The sequence below is a fragment of the Cyprinus carpio genome, chromosome B7, assembly GCF_018340385.1.
Source record: "Cyprinus carpio isolate SPL01 chromosome B7, ASM1834038v1, whole genome shotgun sequence".
NCBI classification, from domain to species: Eukaryota; Metazoa; Chordata; class Actinopteri; order Cypriniformes; family Cyprinidae; genus Cyprinus; species Cyprinus carpio.
In genome coordinates, this window is record NC_056603.1 from 23,019,070 (window position 1) to 23,039,906 (window position 20,837).

Consider the following 20,837-nt stretch of genomic DNA (forward strand, 5'->3'; position numbering starts at 1 on the left):
TGTTAAATATAAACTTTAGCTGCTCAGCCTTCAGAAGGATATGCAGAGCAGCAGGTGCTACACATAGCAAGAAACAGCTTGGCGAACTGTCAAGCTTTTCAATTTTATATCTAGTGATTAGGAACAATAGTATCTACTGTATATTAGTGATATATACTGTATTGCCTGCTGCTTTTTTTTCTTTTTTACAATATAAAGCTCAGTAGCTTTTCATGAAGTTTTGGTATAGTTACAACATCAGGTGCAGCAGGTGCCAACGGCTCCATACTGTGGAGAAAAGTTTACGTGCTGAGTTACAACGTTTTCATTGTACATCAAGACTTTTAAAATTTGATTCCTCATTATGTTACACCTTTCATTGAAACCCCTATGAATTTATTTTGCAATTACCCAAATTATTTTAGTAGCTTGTTTTGATCAAACCTGCAAAGGAGTTTTTAGGCCTACTTTTTGGCACAAACTGTCTTTATTTATGTATATCTTTGGCATGTTCCAACACCATCAGAACACTGCTGAATTCCAATGAGCCTGAGGTCACTTGTTATTATTGGCCATTATAGGATTCCTTCTGTTTGATCACTTCTGTTTTTGATTATATCTTCAGGGCTTGAGATGACAAGCAGATGCTCTGAAATTTCATTGTAAAACTGATACAACTTCTCAATTTTAGCGCACCATTACACTCCCTCCACAATTAACGACAGCTGAGATGAAGCTTTTCTTACTGATATGGAGCTTCATGTTTTCTTTGAATATAATGCATTGTACCTTGACCAAATGTTCAGCTGCTGTTTTGTCTGGCCACAAACCATTGTTTTAGCAGAGCTGTGGGTAAATTATTTATTGCTTTGGAGAGCAGTGGTTTCCACTACAGTTGCCTCTCATGTACAACATTCTAGCAGCAGTTCTGATGTTTTTCCACCTGTCAGCTATCTTTCTGATGGTACACTGATCGAGGCCCCAGTCTTTAGAAATTCTTTTGTTTGTATTTCTTTTATTTGTTGGTTGATTAAATATTTCTTGTGTGTGGTGCTTAAATTCTTTTTTTTTTCTTCCTTCCACCATTTTATACTCAAATCAAAAATCAGTTCAAAAAATGTAAAAAAAAAAAAAAAAAAAAAAACGTTTCCATATGGCAAACCTATAGAACATATAATTCAAATTACTGTCTTTTTTAATTTTGTAACTTCTATTTTGACATGATACTATGTAACCATACTGTGCACCACTGGAACTGTCTCTAAGTGACAAAATGGAATGAAAAGGTGATGCTGCATTTATAGACCAAACACTAAGCTAGTAGTTGTGCATTAACAAGACAGGTACAGGAATTCTAAAAAGAATTTGCTGTGAATGAGGCCACTTATTGTAAATGCTGGAGACAGTCTCATGATACTGTGGAAAAAAGAAGTGTGGTTTACATTGGACAATAGAAATCCATGTTATCTGATAAGCGATGTGACACTGTAAGAGATGTTTGTTCAGTTCATAGTTAATGGTTGATTGCACATGTGTGTTGATGCATGTGCTCTTTAAAATGGGGAATAGGTGCTCTAGGGGCATGTGGAGAGATTTGGGACCTCAGTAAAAACTGTTGGCCTGATTAAGTCAATCCTTGTAAAATTCTGGAAACACACACACACGAACATTCACTCACTCACTCACTCAGGTGCAAGAATAAAGACTGCATGCTCCACTGGCTTTGAGATGAAGTGAGGGGAGGAGTGATGAGAGGAGAGAGAGGGCATGGGAATGAAACTAAAATGAGGGATTCAGGAAAGAAAATGCAAACTTTACATATACATTCCTGTGCTTTCAAACCCACTTGTGCAAGGATACATGAGCTCTAAAATCACATTTTATGCTATTGTATGTTCTTGGTCACATTATAAATTTAAAGGGCAAAAAAATTATAAAACTTGCAAGGATATTATGTAGACTACTTCAAAATATCCTACAAATAAATGTCCAATAACAGTTGTAAATGATATCGTCTCTGATACTATAAAGCCAGAAGATAAAATCATGAAAAGCTGTAGATCATTTAATCATTTAAAGGAATAGTTCACCTTTAGTTGGTTCCCATAGATTTGCATAGTGTTTTTTCCCCCTCCATACTATGGAAGTCAATGGGGACCAGCAACTGAAGGTGAACCATCCCTTTAATTAATAACAATAATAATAATAAAAAAATAAATAAAAATAAACACTATAACAAAACAAAAAAAAGCTAATATAGAATACTAAATAAATAATTATTATAACCTTAAATAATGTGACCTAACTATTTGTCCTGGGCTTTACTCAATCTTTCAAACTGAAAAAAAAAAAAAAAAAAAAGTTGGCTGGCCTAAGCTGCTTTCGCAAAGATGAATTTGATGATCCAGACTCACTATCTCATCAATGGACGCAAAATTAATTTTTGGACACGAAATGGGGATTGCATAATAAAAGAGTTTTTGTTTTGTAGTCATTTAAAGCTTTCTATAGATATAGATATATTCATCATGTCTGTAAGGAAAATATTTCGGTTCATTTTTGTGAAGCGCTCCAGTTCAAGACAGACGGCAAGCATATCCTATTTATTTTCTTTATTTTTACAAAAGCACAACGTTTTGTTGATATTGTGAGTGCACACAAATAGAAGTAGACCCTTAACAGTTCTGAACAATGTATTATTTTTACCTTGATGAGCAAAAATGACTGCGTATTTAATTTGTTTCCACTGATGTCATGAAGCGCGCTTCAGCTTCCACTCTCCACACAAATGATTGGATATGCACCTAATAGTGCACATTTAAATAGGTTAAATGTTTGAACTAACATTTTGATATGCTTTAAGTACTTTATATCTATAGATTTTATTTTCAGCAAGTCATAATTACAACATCATATGACATTGTCTCATATGATGCTCATAAGTTTCCTCATATTGCATTAATATCTGATAACACCAAATCAGTAAAAGAATAAAAACTGCCCTACGAAAGATCTCCATGATTAGCCTGTTTTTGCACTTCCTGTATTTCCCTGCTTGAAAATTTCTGTCCAATGAAAAGATGACCTGCGTAGAAGGACCGTTAATAAATAAACTGTTAATAAACCGTTAATAAATAACATCCTGATCTGCCAAAATATTTTGGGTACTCTTTGAAGACCATCTGACATTCAGAGACCACACTGCAAAGAAAACACTTCTAGCTTGTACTATTCTGAACATTGTTTAAGTCTTTGTGTTTTTATCACTTCTCATGTTCATTGCCTTCTTAAGCCTAAAGTGAATTGTTTGTATTCCTTATTTGTAAGTCGCTTTGGATAAAAGCATCTGCTAAATGAATAAACATTTAAAAAAAATGTAGCTTGTTTGGTTAAAATATTTTTCAGAGTTCCGAATACAATAACTCATTAACAAACAGCAAACATTTATTGTATTACCCATTTTGATGGTTCATTTATGAATGTTTCCCTTTTTCTAATATTGTGGTCATTTAAGATAATAACCGTTTTACACCTGTTTTTATGAAATGTAAATACAAACATGTCAACCAAGGTTTATATCGCTGTTGTCTATGTACCACTTAGAATGTTTAACTAGTATATTAAGCTATATAGTTTTGAACTCATTAAATAATAATAATAAATCAATAAAATAAATAATAATTTAAGTAACATTAAATAAGAGTGGAAATACTACATTTATTATACTTAAATCAACAAAGTTTAATTGAGCAAAGGTAACTGTATAAAATTTAGTAAATTTAACTAGATATGTTTATTTAAATTTAGATAAAAATCAATTGATTGCAACCACTTACCTTAAAAAAATAGAGTACATTTAATGAATCAAATTATTTTTTCAGTGTAGGAGTCCAGCTAAGACCAGCAAACCAGAACAGACTGGATTTAGTTGGTTCTTTTTCAGCGGAACATCAAGCCAATAAATGAGATTTTACCTCTGTCTACACAGCTTGATCTTGTGTGTGTTTAATGAAGTTAACTTTCATTTCACATGAATTTAATTACATTTGATTCATTATAGTCAAGGCCATAAAGAAGACATTGCCGAAGCGTACGTGGTTTCACTGTGAAGTCTATAATATCAGAAGGGAATATTCTCTCATGCAAACAGACCACAGGGTAGGGAATAAGATCTGAGGGAGTTGTTAATGAGGTGAGGCAGACCAACACTCCTGTGTGGACATGAAGAAATGTCTCAACTAAATCGCTGTGTGTAGTAACAGTAATACGCTCTGGTCTCTCATTAGTTCAGTATGAATACTAAGCTTGATGTTCTGAGTACAGCAGGACAGGAGGATAGAGAGAGAGAGAGACCAAAATCACTGAAGTTAAGCAGAATAGCAAATATCGAAGTACAATTCTTCAAAAACTAAAACTTTACTATAAACCCTTTACTTAAATTAATAGGCCTGCTACTGAGACAGTTATTTAACAAGTCTTTATTTTGATTCATTGGCTGTTTAGTGAAATGCATCCATCTAATGAACAACAACAACAATAAGATAGAATAAGAACTGCTACTGACTCATGCTGGTGTAAGAAACCAGTTCCAGTCAGGAATAGATGTCCATACGTTCTCTAACAAGTCAAATGATAGGCTCATTAAGCTCAGACACACATAACAAATTCTGTTTCACTTCACTTGCTCACCCACTGCCTTCAAATGAGATATATAGCACTGCTGCTGAGTTCAGCCTACATCAGTTCAGTCATGCTTTGTTAATTTTAGAACTGCTGAATCTGGTGTTGTTGAATCTAGATTACATGAGCATGAGATTGCGTTGAGTTTGATTTAGTTGACACTGAATTCATTGTATCTGGTGGGTTTCTCGTGCACATTATAGCTGCAGGCCCGAAGCAGAGCCTGTCTCAATAAAACAACGGATAATAAAACTGATTTGCAATAGCTAACTGAATTGCTGACAAAGTAAATGTCTTTTTCTCAGGGTTCTTGCTGGCTTTTTCTGTTAATGTTTATCAAGGTAATGAAAGCTCTTTAAAGTACCCCTCTAAATAAAGTTTATGTGGTTGATCTAGACCAAAACTGTAAACTGAAAGAGTCACTACAGACTAAAATGTGCCATGAGAGGCACTTTAGTGTTTGATTCAGTGAGAGGTGTATTAGGCCTGAGAGTCAGGGAATATTGCTTTAGACAGAGAAACAGATTAGATCCAATATACATCTATCTCGCTCTCTAAATTGGATTATTTAAGAAGCTTCTTTGAAGTAACAGAACTACTGTATGTGCCTCTTTACACTTCACCTCTTTACATGGTAAACAGAGAATATCTTGAAGCTTCTGTTTTTAAGCATTTCTTAATGAAACAAAAATCAGATGACTTAAAGACTGGACCACTTTTTTCTCCCCTCAACCCATAATAGCTAGCAAGTCTATTTAGTTTCATTAGTTGAACTAAAAACTTTTCATATACAAATAGCATATATTTTTAGTCTGAAGGTGGGCATGCTTGGAAAACTTTTCCAAATTGTAATGTCCAATTAGTTTCACTATGGATCTGACTGCAGTTGGCTTACTATGAGAATGAGCCGTCCTGCCTGCTGCTGGAATACTAACATACTGTAGGACGCATTCATGCATGTGTTCTCATTTGAATATTGTAGAGAAAGATCGCCATTATGTACAGCCACAGAGTTCTACATCTCACCCTCTTCTGCTTCTTTCTGTGCTCTCCCTCCACTTTTTATATTTTCACCCATTTAAGTTATTATGTAACACTCTCAGTGGCTCTAAGTGCAGTGTGTTCTCTGTTTAAGAGGTGTGTGTTTGTATTAGGATCATTATTCACCAGCAAAAGACAGAAAGGTATCAGAGCAGGTGATTAGATGTGAAAGAGAAAGAGGAGTGTGTGTATGTGTGTGGTAAATAATTAAACTAATCAATAACAAAGCAGTTGCATCTAAATGGAAAGTTAAGCTAACGTAATGCAATAATGAACATCCTTTTTCCGATGAACAAGAACACAGTTAAGTGTCTAATAGAGAAGGGCATGCAAAACATCCTTTCAGCTGGGCTTTTTATAGTAATCTCTTGCTGCCAGCAAAAAGCAACCAAAATTGTTTTTAAAAGCCATAAAGCTGAAATTGTGACCCCTTTCATGCTTTTCAGTTGAGCATATAACATTCCAGGATACTGTAGAAGATACAATTATGCAAATATATATGTACACTCTTAAAAAAAGGTGCCTTGTATGACAAATGGTCCTCGCTAGAACCATTACCGCTCAGAGAACCCTATGCAAAACACAGATCTTCAGAGATCTGAGGGGATTCTTGGCATCACAAACACGGTTCTTAGGCACTTCAAAGAGTTTGTGCAACAAAAAAAGATTGAACTGTTTCTTTGATCAAGTATACAATGGGTAGGTGGAACTGTTATTCTACGGACTTTTCCCTTGCTTTTATTCTGTTTGACATGTCTCTTTGCCCTAGTTATTTTAAATATTGTGACACAAAAATAATATCAAAGATTTTTTTCTTCACTGCCTTTGAAAGATCATGTGTTAGTTTAATTTCAACAATTACAAATAATGATTAAACAAATAAGCTGCAAGAGCCTGTTATAAATCTATAATAGTTTTTCTTAATGTGACAGTCTTACTAAATCTAGTTTTTTTTCTTTTCTTTTTTTTTCAGTTATGCTAATTGCTTTAATGGAATGGTTCACCCAAAAATTAACATTGTAACAATTTACTCACCATCACATCATACCAGTAAACATTTTTGTCTTCTGTGTATCACAAATGAAGATATTTTGAAGAATGTTAGTACCAGTCAGTTTTGGTGTCCACTGACTATGAAAAAAAAAAAAGTAAACCCCACAAAGATACATTTCTCAAAACACTTTTTTGTTGCACTGAAGACAGAAGGTGAAATAGACTTGGCATGACATTATGGTCAGTAAATAATGGCAGAATTGCCATGAAAGAAAAGCACTGCAAATCAAGTAAACCAAATCAAGATGAAAAAAAAAAATCTTGTAAGAGTCTTTAATCACCCTGAAGTGGATAATTTTGTCATACTAAATAAATAGACATGATGCATGCAGTTTAGCTAACATGATATTATTATGCAAAATATGAGTTTGCAGTGTCAAACGAGAGCTGTGAAATTAGCATAACTATAACAAAAATATAACAAAAGCTACATTTCTCAACTTTTATTACTAACACTCAAGGGGTAGCCAGACTTTAGGGATTGAAGGATGATATGAAATCTGAATCACCATCCTCATAAACAAAATTGAGCGTTTCACTGCAGCATGTATTTTATACCATACCACATCAGGACTTTTACTTTTTAATATATCTGGGTGTCTTTTGTTTGAATAATCAAATTCTGAGGTTCCTTTAGTGGTTTTCCAACTTGAGAGTCACGATAACTGTGTTAAAGGGACATATTTGATATTTATGCATTTCACACAACCTAATCACTGCTTTATTTCTGCTGCATCTCTCACTTGTATATAAAACATATCTCTATGCTTGATTCTATTTACAGGTATATTCAATACTGCTCATAATAGTGCTACTCACTGGCACACACCAATTTGAAAGTTATATTTTATAGCTTTTACAGAATAATATTTTTATTAAGGTGAGGTTTTTTTTACTACCTTACTACTTACTTGTTATATAACTGATTTAAAAAAGTTGACTTTGCTCTAAAAAGCCATAAAAATAACACAAAAAGCTCACAAATATTAAAAGTTGATCAAAAAAGATGACCATCCATTGTGTATGATAGGGCAGATAATCAGTGAAGCCTATTATGATTATGAATTCAGATTACATCTAATTTCAGGGTCATGTGTCCTATTAACTAATGAGGCCAATGTCAATATTTAAAAATCGACCATAATATATGAGCAAATGCTGCATGGATATTTCCTGTACAGTCTCAGTAGCTTTATTAGACGGGGATGTACTGCAAATTATAACTGACAGCAGCAGAGAAGCACAGCAAAATGATGAGTTTAGGAAAACCCGTCTGTGAACCCACACACACAACATTTCAGAGAAACAAACAAATAAATGTAAAACATGCCATATCTGTTAGAGAAACATGTGATAGCTATGTAATTGCATACACGCTGTGCCGATGGGTTTTTAGCAATAGTAAATGGGCCGGATCATTAGCAGCATGTTTTGCTGTAGTCATCCCCATTAACCTCAGCCCACTCTGTTTATCTGCCACATTATACAATTAAGGGGGGCTTTGCATAACAGCCTTTCTCTCTCAGAATACACCCATCATTAAATCTACTCTCTCACAAAGCCTAGCTATGCATGTGTGCACTTGAGCGCTCAGAAAAATGCCACCACACACACGCAGTGCCCACTTACACTGTGATGCAGCTCTCTCAGAGCCTCCGTGCGGAGCACTTTATGCAACAGCAGTTTTGGAGAGCGAGAGCAGAGGTAGTGTAGGTGATGATAATGCTCAGCAGGGCCTGTAATCATGTCATTATCAGTGCATTGTTTCTACACAAAATGACTGAGATCAGCTTTATAGGGAGGACTCTGATCACTCATGGTCTGTGCCTGCTGCTGTCAACCTCACAGGTTAACATGCAAGTGAGTTATGATTTCCTCGCTGCAATCCTAGCCGTCTTTACTCATTCACAGCATCGATACTGATATTTAAGAGGAGAAACTCGGAAGAAAAACAGAGTCAGCAAAGTTGAAAATAAGACACACTTGGCCAATAGCGAACAAATTTCCTGCTCGACAGGTGGAATTTCTCAGAGCCTTAAGGGAAAAGTGTGTAATCGCTTTCTCAATATAAACAGTGAACGCTGCTGTGGCTCCCAGCCCTTCAGGGACGTTCTGTCATAGCTCAGTCTGGGGGAACAGCAATCGGCATCATTTCACATGGCAGAAATGGATTTCTCTGTGCTGCATTAAAACTCTCCATATCTGTCAGGATGACACTGATTATCCAGCCAAAGTCTTTCTATCAAGGAATTCTATCATACCTGAAGAAAGTTATTTCAATAGCAATTGCTTCAATGGAACTTGCTTGGCTATAAAGAAAAAAAAAAGAAGGGTTTAGGGTGGATATTACTTAAGATTTTTTTGATGAAAAAAAAAAAGTCTCTTATGCCCACCAAGCATTTATTTGATCAAGTAATAATGTAAAATGTATTACCACTTAAAATAACAGTTTTCTATTTTAAAATGTAATTTATTCCTGTCATGGCAAAGCTGAATTTTCAGCAGCCATTACTCCAGTCTTCAGTGCCACACAATCCTTCAGAAATCATTCTAATATACTGATTTGGTGTGCAATAAATATTTCTTGTTATCAGCATTGAAAACACTAGCTCTGCTTAATACATTTGTGGAAACCATGCTTCTATCCATCTATCTATCTATAATTCACATCTTGCTTTTAAATAAAGCAATTCAAATAATTTAAAATATAAATTTAGTCTGAACACAGTGCTGCTTGTGAAAAGTTATTATCAGCAAAGAAATATGTGTTTTGGCACCAGAATGGTGTAGTTACAGCATCTACCAGCAGGGGCTAACTGCCTCAGTCAAACCTGCCCAACCTTGACCTCTTGGTATGTATGTGTGCAGCAGAATGCTTCAGGCTCCATCCTCTCGGGAGTCTTTCTCTTTTAATGAGCCCTCTGCTGTCTTGAATCTACACCAGCAATTAGCCACCACACAGTTTTAGTTGAATGGAGCCTAAAGCACAGACAGTTCTAACATTCCATCATATAGTTTTTCTTTCTCTTTTACATTCAGCCAAGTATGGTGACCCCCATACTCAGAATTCGTGCTCTGCATTTAACCCCTCCCGAAGTGCACACACACAGAGCAGTGAACACACACACACACACTCTGTGAAACACCACCCGGAGCAGTGGGCAGCCATTTTTAGTTGAATGGAGCCTAAAGCACAGACAGTTCTAACATATCTTATATTGCATGTTGCTTCTACAGCCTCATATTAGCTAGTTTCCTTTCATTTATGATTTTTTATTGGCATGGGTCTGATATTTGAAACAGTTGTCATCTGGTGTCACCTCTCTGTGCACACCAGAGAGATCTCCTAACTACAGGTCTGGTCCACAGAACAGAGACTTTTATTTTTTTTATCCCATTTAATCAGTGTGAGGTCTTTCCTGATATATCTAGCTTTTGCTGCAGCTCACACACGTCTCATTCCTATTCACCTCATCTTTCTCCGAACCATTTCCACTGAGAAGATTAACAATTAACAACCTTGAATTACGTCACTGTACCTCCAGAATCCAATAGCACATGCTTGAAGAAGCTCTGCAGGTTTGAAAATTTAAATACTGACAGATCATTTTTAAAGGCTTTTTTATTCAAATGGTGTCCCGGAGTCAACGTTCACCTCTCCATCATAGCACAGTGAACACCATCTCATCTACGTCTCACTCACAGTTCTGGAATCATCTGAATATAATCTATTTACGTGAGAGGCATAATCCTAAAGCAGTCAGCACTGATCTGAAGTCAGCTCAGGAGCAACAAGACTAATGAAAGTGAAAAAGTAATGAAAGTCGTGACATTTGCCAAGTATGGTAACCCATACTCGGAATTGGTGCTCTGCATTTAACCCATCCAAGTGCTCACACACAGCAGTGAGAAGTGAACACACCGTGAACACACACCTGTAGCTAAGTGTCTGACTGAACAGGCTTATAGTATAAAATAAATTAAGTACGATGGATCTAATAACATCTGGACCTCTCACAAAATTTGCACGAGACTTCAGTTTAAAGAATCAATCGGTGCAGCAGAATCAGTTAAAAATGTAGGAGGATGTGAGACATCTCTCATCCTGGTCATCTGCAACAAAAAGGGCCATAATAAAAATACAGTAAGAAAAAAAAAAGCATTTAAATTCTCCTCGCTGTCTACACACAAACAAACAATAGCACGACTTGTCTGTTATCATTTTATTACATTTAAATCACATAAAGGACTGTTTCCCAGAATGCAGATCAATTTATTATCGCCTTTTTTCTTTAAAAGAAAAAAATTAATAACATGGTTTTCTAAAAAACAAACAGAAAAACAAACAAAGAAAGGACAAAAAATAGTCACTTCTTAATGTTAAGTACATAATCCATCAGAAGAGCTGCTGCTGTAATTTTTTTCAGGTGCAGAAAGAGAACTAAAATTGTGTTTTTACTTTGCCAGTGAGCTGAGCTATAGCAGAGGTTACACTGTTTACCAAAGCTCTGACTTGATTCAGGAGATACCGCCAGACATTCATTTTCAGGATAAAGTGGTTTGCCAAAAGAAGCAGAGAGCCTTTCCATATTAATGCAGAACATAATGCATTAAGCCTGTGAATAAAAAAAGAAAATCTCACATAAACATCATCCAAACATCTGTGTTCCCTATGCAGTACTGTAGCACTGTGTGTACCAGACCACTGGCCAGGGTTCTGACACTTAAACACCCATCATGAAGACACTCCCTAAGGTCACGTCTCAACATAAGGTACACTTAAAGAGACTGGACATTGTGATGTGGATGAGCTGAAGTCAAAATGTGCTGTAAATTCTGAAATTCAAAAGGCAGAACAGAGCTGGTGGCAGGCTTTGAGGTTCAAAGGACAAGCTCTCTGAACACACAAACCTCAGAAATGTTTTCTGTGAGAGCAGATAGGAAACAGAGTGCTACATAAGAAATAAAAAGGAAGGATGCAACACAATTGTTGTCAGGTGCCTGCCTAACTTTCAATAGGCTCTGAAAATCTACAGTAGCTGACAGAACTGGGATAGCGTTTCTTCCACATACACACACCTGTCAGACTTCACCGCTTCCCTGCTGAGGCGCTGTGTGTGACGTTTATCACATCGTGTTGAGAAGCACTTTACTGTAAACAGGGAAGGGAAGACCCTTTTTAAGAAGCCGTCTTTCTGTTTTTCATTCGGGGGAAAGCATGATAATTGAGGTGTTTCTGTGGTAAAACCGAGTGCAAAGGAGACTGACTTGGCCACACGGAGGATAGTCGATGATGAGGATGCAGGGATAGTTCACACAAAAATTTAAATTCTGTCACCATTTACTGACTTTCATGTCATTCCAAACCTGTATGACTTTCTTTCTTCTGCGAAACATTAAGGAAAATATTAGAATTTTGGTAATCAAACATATATGACCAATTCTCAGAATTCCTTATTTTGTGTTTCACAGAAGAAAGTCATACAAGTTTGGAACAACATGAAGGTGAGTTTTTTTTTTTATCCCTTAATGCCACAGAATTAAACTATACAGTACAAAATATAAAACTTGTGTACACCTCTGTCTTCTTTCTTGTTTCCCTTTCTTACCTTCTTTCCAAAGGCTTAAAAAACAGGGTGTGGTCTTTTCAACTTCATAAAAACCTGAACTAAAATGCACCAGTCGTCATCTAAAACAGCACTGACTCGCTAAACTAACCAACAGTAATATAATTAAGTTGTGCAGAATGTGACAAGGTTTTGAAACTTTTTGGACTACTGGTCTGTCTTTGGAAATTTGACCTTTCTGCTCAAAGCAGCAGCTCCCAACTGGAATCCAAAATGTTTTATTTGAAAGATGATGTAGAGGAACAAAGCGTTTAGTTGAACAAATGTTCCTCAGCAGACTAAAGACTCTCTGCTATTCACACACCTTATTCTGTACGTGGCTCTACATTGAACACTTTGATCTTGATGGACAACAGGCAGTCAAACACACCCATTGGAAACTTCAGCAAGGCTGATTAATGTACAACATGAAATGGTCTGAATTCATTGCAGATTTTAAGCTGAGCAGGAAACTACTACTTTTTTGTCCTTTCATTATTCATTAGACCGTGTCAGAGCAGATGTGGAATATGAACGCTGATGGCGAGAAGAACACGTGGGTCGAGTGCAAATATTTCCTGTTGTGTGGTTCAAATTGTTGGTTTCCTCTCCAAACTCAGCCTGCTTTTACCGCCCATATTCGTCTCCATGATAACTGCTATCGCTGTTGCTGTAGTTACTGTTATTCACTGGAGAAAGAGAGGGTGAGGATGAGAGTAAAGACGGAGGGAAGGATGCAAAGTCTTGGAGCTCCTCTCCCTCCAAGACATTATCTGCTTCCATAGAAGTGGAAGGTCCATTTGTTTCTAGAGCAGATGAGAAAACAGGTGAAAACTCCTGTGAAAGGAGGGACGTGTGAAGTCTTTCCTGTTCTACGAAGGGCGTTAGGTCTATGCCTCTAGAGGTGCCCTGAATGGTGTCGGTATGAAGCCCCAACCTGCTGGAGAGGATGCAGGAGTACGAAGCTGCAGCTCCAGCCAAAGTCTCAGGCGCAGTAGAGGAGGGCCCAGGGGTGGGGCTCAAACCAGAACGTCTTTGTGCGTCCGCTCCTGTCTGGGAGCCACGGTGGATTCGGTGGCTGACGATGATGTTGTTGCCAAAGCTGCCCATGGAAGCCATTGTGGTGCTCTGCTCACGCTGGACAACCGCTGTCATCCCTCCCTCAGCCATTAGCCTTCGGATACGAGACACATACTCAGCATGACCTAAGAGAGAGAGGGGAAAACTTGAGTTCTTCAAGAAATACCAGAGTGCACGCACAGTAAACAGGGATCAATTAACTTTAGAAAGGAGAAACAAAGTAATAAGGCTGGCTGGCCTTTAGGAGAAAAAGTGAAATTGAGAGCTTACAAAACATGAAGAGTTGCAGGTGTTAGTGGGAGATTTATGTCATGGCAGTGTCAGTGGAGATTTACACACATGGCTTTCAAACAGCTGTTACAGTGCAGGTTTACAGCCTGGACACATGTTGTATGGACCTAATTTAACAGGAAGGTGCGGTGCAATTAAAAGCGCCACAATTGACTCTAAATTATTCATCAACTGTTTCTGCAAACTCAATTCTTCTTTGATCCTCATCTAGTGTTTAGGCACTTTGAATCAAGTACAGTTAGTGTGAATATGAGAGCGTGTTTCAGATGTTTGCATCAGCATCAACATCCCTTTCAAGCTTTGGTTTGTTTCTTCACGGTTTAATTCGCGCACTGATAGTTAAAATTCTTCATTCGTTTTCTGAATTGTAAGTGGATGGTGGGCTCCACAATGACTTGTGCTGTGCTATATATAATCTAAAGGGGCTTTCACACTGGACACCTTTGCTGCAGTCCGAATCCGAGTGTGATTCTATCGAACCCTGATGGATTTGCATACATCTAGCATCATCACAAACATATAAACACATCACAAGACAAAAAGCATGCAAGCAAGATATGTGTGTGTGTGTGTGTGTGTGTGTGTGTGTGTATATTATTTTATTTAGAGCTATAATGCGCAGCAGAGTGAACAACACTTGTGTCTATGTGCATCGCATGAAGGTGGCTTTCTGCTGTTTGCAAATGGTTTCTTTTGAGGAGACAGCTGATTGCAAACCATTCCTTTGTCACTCTGATTGCGCTCATGCTGCACAATTACACTGCAACTCACTGTGCAAAGACACTAATGACACTACTTTTCTACTAATAGTAGCCCTGACCCAAAATCTAACCTAACCATAAACCAACCCTACAGTCAGACGGTAACGATACTGTATGCTGATAAGAATGTTCTTTAAGTTTATAACTGTGGCCTTAAACCTAATCCATGACCAAAATCAATATCACATAGTAACTTTCTGTGTCTCAGTGTGACGTAAGTGTTGGTTACCTGTGCTGTCTGTGCTGGGTTCAGTGAGATCTGGCCCTTCGTCTTCCTGAGGTCGACTGTGGGGGGGCGTCTCTGGTACCACCTCAGACCCAGAATCCTCTGGGAGTATCTCTAAATCCAAGGCGTCTGCGGCTGATAAAGAATGATCATTTCAGCATTTTTCCATTTGTTTTTAAAGCACCCCAGTTGATTTTCAACATAAGCCATTGGGATGAAGAAAAACAAGCAAAAAGATCATAAAACTAGCACAGCTAGGTGGCAAAAAGATAAAGTAAAAAGAAACATTGTTTGAGCATGTGAGTAAATAACACTCATAATTTTGTATTCATATTTTTGTGAAGAATGGTATTGTTATGACGAAACTAATATCGGATCGCTTTCTTCAAACTCTGAATGCTTGTAAAAGTTGCATTATATTTTTGTGTTTGTACTGGGTCTTCATTCTCACACTGCCACAAAATGAAGTGCAAGTACAATATTTTATAGTCCTTTTATTATTACTTCTTTCTGTATTGCTTGCTTATGTTTTACATTTACATTTTCCCATCTAACTGAAAATCCATAAACAATCCAAATGTAGTTATCACATGAACAAGTCGAAAAATAGATATTTGACAACTAGAGGCACAGAACAAAACATCATCAGTCATGAATAATGGAGAGGAATTTTCTTTATCTCAGTATGGGGGTATTTTCCCAGTAGTTTCTGATACCTGGAACAAAAGTTACATCAACTATTGGAAATAAAGTAAGTGAAAGAGCAGCCATGCCACATGTGCTTATCTGTAAAACATAGATTCCATGTTAAAAGAACAGAATTGACAAGATGTGAGAAAAAGAAAATCATTTTATAATTCGTAATTCAGTCTATCAAAGCGGTAACACTAATGGACTTGCTGTAACAAATACCTTCTGCTATTTAAGCCCATCTCGGATGGCAGGGTGAACTTCCTGTTTTATTGTGTCTTTAATGTGAGTGAATTGCCTTTTTTTTTTTTTTTTTTTTTACCAAACTACACTCATGGTCAAGGTCTCTAATTTCCAATATGAATGCTCATTGTGCTTCCTGTAAAATGCCTCCAATTGCACACACTATGCTCACGCTGCCTCATGTGACAACAGCTCTCCAAGATTACAGAACCTGCACATCAACTCTGCCATCTGGACCCAACACAACCCAATTCTCTCGGATCACTAGTAGTGACTAAGGCCAGTGGGAGGCCACTAATGCCAGTTGGTCCTTGTTTGCCAGCACCACACGGCTTTAACACATGCTGAGCACAAAATGCAAAACAAAGAAAGACACAACTTTTGTTTATAAAAGTATATTTGATCTGAAAATGGTTGCTGTTTGCTAATACAGGGGTTTCAAACTAGGAGGCTGCAAGGGAGAAAAATAGTGTAGAAAATATAAAATAAATAAGTTAACATTTAATTTAGCTGTTTCAATCTACACTACTGTTTAAAAGTTTGGAGTCAGACTCTTTCTTGAAGAAAAAGAAGATGAACTAATACTTTTGCGTAAATGATCCGTTAATTTGCTTAAAAGTTACAGTAAACATTTATAATGTTAAAAAGATTTCTATATCAAATAAATGGTGTTCTTTTTAAAATTCCTATGATCAAAGAATCCTGTTTCCACAAAAAACAAGCAGTGCAACTGTTCAATATTGGTAATAATAAATGGTTCTGAACACTAAATATGCTGAAATAACATTTCAAAATTATTAAAAAGAAAACGGTTCTTTTGAATTGCATTAATATTTAGTGTATTTTGTAACTACAGCTTTGGTGAACATAAGAGACTTCTTTCAAAAACATTAAAAATCCCTAACTAGTATACAGTACCTATATACTGTATATTGTTTTCCATCGATAGCTATAGTTGTATGCTTCTCTTTAGGTTTCTACATCTAACATAACTCTAGTTATGCGTAAAAACATAGTGTATGCAAATATTTTCCAAATACACTAAAAGAAAAAGTCTGTAAACATATGCTCCAATGTATCTTGTAAATATATGTATATATAGATATATATATATTTTTTTTGACATTTTGAGTTGTGAATTTCATTGTGTTATAGGGTTGATTCTTAATGGTCACTTTTTGCCAGGACATTATCTGTTTGTTTGTTTTTTTTCATTTAAAAAAAACAAAAACATATTACTAATAATTTTATTTCTCACAGGCACAGCACAGACAGAATGAATATTTCTTTAAAACCAAAGAACACTGAGATCCGGCCCACTGATTTACACTGATGTCATTCAGAGGACTCATACATCTGTCACAGCCCTGAATGCAGCTCCGTGACTGAGCCAATGGCACCCTGTGTGCAGCACTATTATCACATCAGCATTTTTTGTTTATATACAGTTAATGACCATGCCAATATCAGTCCACGTGTGAGACAATTAAACGTCTCCTTGTGGAGCATCTCCTCATGGGGTTTGTGCTGACTGAACAATGAAAAAATAAACTCTCTGCAATGACTGCACCCACAGGCTTCTGTAAGAAATACATTTTGCTGTGGAACGAATACTTCTTTGAGCTATATATTAATTATTTATCTAATACCTAACATCTGTTGTGCCTCCAAAATAGTGAGCGTGCGGGTGTGGGTGTGTGTTGAATGAGTAAGAGGTAGAAAGAAAGAAAGAATCATCTGTGTTCTTTAAGAAGTAATAGGAACATTCTCACATACAGCTTTCCTGTTGGCCAAGTTTGCAACCTCTCACAGACAAGCTTTCAGTATCAGACAAACAGCCCATCAATGTCAGAATGGAAATGTGAGGATTTACTCTTCTGAGACCACAGTGCTTCACATGAATGTTTTGACAGACTGTACAGTAAATCCCCTTAAAGGTGCATGAGTCACTGGATATCAACAACACTAACTATTGAAACACATGGGAATTTGCTGTTTTCTATAGTAAACACATACATATATAGATATGCATGCATATTAAAAAGGTGAAAGGACACTGAAAGAAAAGAGGGAGAAGGAGAGATTATGAAAACTCTCCTGACCTTTGGCTGGTATTCTGCCTATGACAGCTGAAGCTCATTCCTCTGTAAAGAAGAGTTAAGGTGTCTAAGCATCATGAAGTCAGATAATGAGACTGGCCACCGTCTGTCTGTCTTATCTTTGACCACTGAAGTATGATGAGGCAGTTGGTGGTGAGAAAATTTTTAATGCCAAATCCCAACACCCTCAACCGACCCAAAAAAAAAAAAATCACAGTGACTTCAAATAAAAAAACCGAACACTCTTATTCAGTAGGATATTGCTAAAGGTGTCCATACACTATACAACATCATCAGATTACTGTTCTTTTCACGCTACACAAATGTCTGTTGTCACCGATGTCAGTTCCAGTCAAAAGACTTTTCTCACTTACAGGTGTGTGTTTGTGTGATATAAGACTAAACCCTCCCATTACAATGTTCAGAAGGACCTAAACCCAAATAGGCCCCCATACTGCACCAGAAATAACACTTTGGTCATTCACATGTTTTGGACAACACAACCCAGCTGACAACACATTTGCTTTAATGCAAAAGACAACAATGATTTATAAGTGCACTCAGTACATGTTTGTTTCACCATTCCTAATATGTCACAATGTCCTTGGACTTTATACTCACATCGCTATGAGCATTACTATCATCATGTTTATTGGAAGTTTGTAAGTCCTCTGTCATTTTTATAAAAAAAAAAACAAAAAAACAAAAAAACAAAAAAATCTGTGTATTATAATATGCACATTAATAAACTGGACCTTGAGGTCCTCTGTGGTGTAAGCACAACTTATCTCTGCAGTTTGTGTCATTGCTCTATAGCAGAAACTGGACATTTTACTTGCCCATGCCTATTTAGATTGGTTTACCAGTTTTATTCAAAAGAGCTATTCATAGTTTTGTGAAAAATGTTTTATTAGAAACATTACTGAGTACACCTTTTATGAAAAATTAGAATTAGACATTAGAATGATGAAAGTAAAATAGTGTGACGGCCAGATATATTAAACATACCACAACATTATGATAATAACAGTGGTGGACATTAAGCACTAACAGAAAATACAATTGATTGTTATGAATAAGGCTCTGTGTAGGTTCATAAGAGATCCATATATGTGACCCTGGACCACAAAACCAGCCATAAGCTGCACAGGTATATTTGTAGCAATAGCCATAAAAACATTGTATGGGTCAAAAGTATCGATTTTTCTTTTATGCCAAAAATCATTAGGATATTAAGTAAAGATCATGTTCAATTAAGATATTTTGTAAATTTTCTACTGTAAATATATCAATACTTTTTGATACAAAATCAGTGTTTAGATTTTTTGCACTTTCAGATTCCAAATTTTCAAATAGTTGTATTTCAGCTAAATATTGTCAGATTTCGTAAAATTTACACTTAATAATGGTTTTGTGGTCTAGGGTCACATATACATTACAGTTTGGGGTCAGTAAGAAATGAGTACTTTAATTCAGCAAAGATGCATTAGAAATTGATTAAATTAACATTTATAATGCTACAACACATTTCTATTTCATTACAAAACTGTCTCAGAAATATTAAGCAGCACAACTGCTTCAACATTGATAATAAGAGGATTGTTTTTAGATGCTTCTTTGAGCAAATCAACATTAGAATTTTAGGAAGGATCATGAATGAAGGATCATGGCTGCAGAAAATTCAGCTTTGCCAAAACAGGAATAAATTCTATTTTTTAAATATTTTTAAATTCTAAAATATATTTGAATATCTAAATGATTTTAAAATATAATAATATTTCACACTATTACTGTCTTTTTTTTACTGTATTTTTGACCAAATAAATTCAACCATGGTGAGCATAAGAGTCTACTTCCAAAAACATTTTTAAAACATCTTACTCACCCCAAAACTTTTGAGTGGTAGTGTAGGAAAACATTTCCATATCATCAGTAATTGCCTCCCATATCACTTATTTTCACACCACTTGCCGCTGTGCCTTTTAATGATCCATGTACTTATGACACCAAAGATATCAACAGCTCTAGCCTCTCAGAACAAAAGGACAGCTGCAGAAAACTCAGGTTCAGGTGAAGCATGATCTATCATTATTCATTACTCAAAGGAAATGAAGAGTGAGGAGGAGGACTGAGATCACATCTCTAGAATGCAAAGAAACATCCCCAGAACATGAACTAAACATCTTTTAATGGACTTCTTGAGTTTTGGGGCTGGCTGGATTCTTCATTTCTCTGTCTAAAACTAAAGCGAGGTTGTTCATTCCAAAAAACATATTTCATAACAAAGACTTGATAAGATAAACAACCTGAGGATAACACGTAACAATGAATCACAACAGACAGATCTACAGAAGAGAGTGAGGGAGGGATTGAGAGAGACAACGTCTGAGCATCTCTTTTGTGTTTCTTAGTATAACTCGAGTAAATATAACATGCGCTTTCCTCATATTCATTACATAAAATGCACAGAGAGGATGCTAATGCTAACCCTAAACTTACTCGCTGACAGCAGTTTAAAACGATACTGAACTTAACCCTCGCCCACAGATCTCACTGCAGGGAGTGTGCACTGTTTGTGTGGGAAGTTGGCTTTCCTTGAGGTGAGACACTCAGAAGTGAACTTCTCTACCCTAAAACTTTGAGTCATCAAGTTCTTGGCACCTGTAGTACCTCAGAGACATAAACACACAGGTGCTGCAGGCAAAGACGCATCACATATGACCTCAATCATACGCCACAAAACAAAACACGCACAGCCATGAAACCTGCTGCTATATGTATAAAGGACAGCTTACATGCAAATCATTTTAAGTGAAATGAAAACTGTATATTTAAACAACATTACCAGACCATAAGACCCCCATCCATTCACTAAAAAAAAGCATTTTTTTCTTGCAATCTCTAAAATAACATCTAGGAGTAAAGAGACCACAGGTTCATTTTAATCAGTTCGCAAAGAAACCAAATCTTGTTTACAAGGAACAAGCTGCCACAGAACTGCTTCTGAGGATGAAATAATGATTGGTTTTGCCAAAGCTTGCCAGGTTATTGACATCAAATCTTTGAAAGATACTTTTGAGAAGAATTT

General features: G+C 36.4%; 1 protein-coding gene across 5 annotated transcripts in view; it reads right to left on the bottom strand.

Moving 5' to 3' along the window:
• Positions 1 to 10,958: 10,958 nt before the first annotated feature.
• ambra1a (autophagy/beclin-1 regulator 1a) overlaps positions 10,959 to 20,837 on the bottom strand; it is a 69,243-nt gene continuing 59,364 nt past the window's right edge. For all 5 annotated transcript variants that reach the window (XM_042727993.1, XM_042727996.1, XM_042727995.1 and 2 more), the window contains 2 exons: positions 14,721 to 14,852; positions 10,959 to 13,564 (listed from right to left, as the gene is read on the bottom strand). In XM_042727993.1, coding sequence (XP_042583927.1) covers positions 12,987 to 13,564; positions 14,721 to 14,852 — 710 coding nt within the window. In that variant the 3' untranslated portion in view covers positions 10,959 to 12,986. The remainder of the gene's footprint in view (positions 13,565 to 14,720; positions 14,853 to 20,837) is intronic.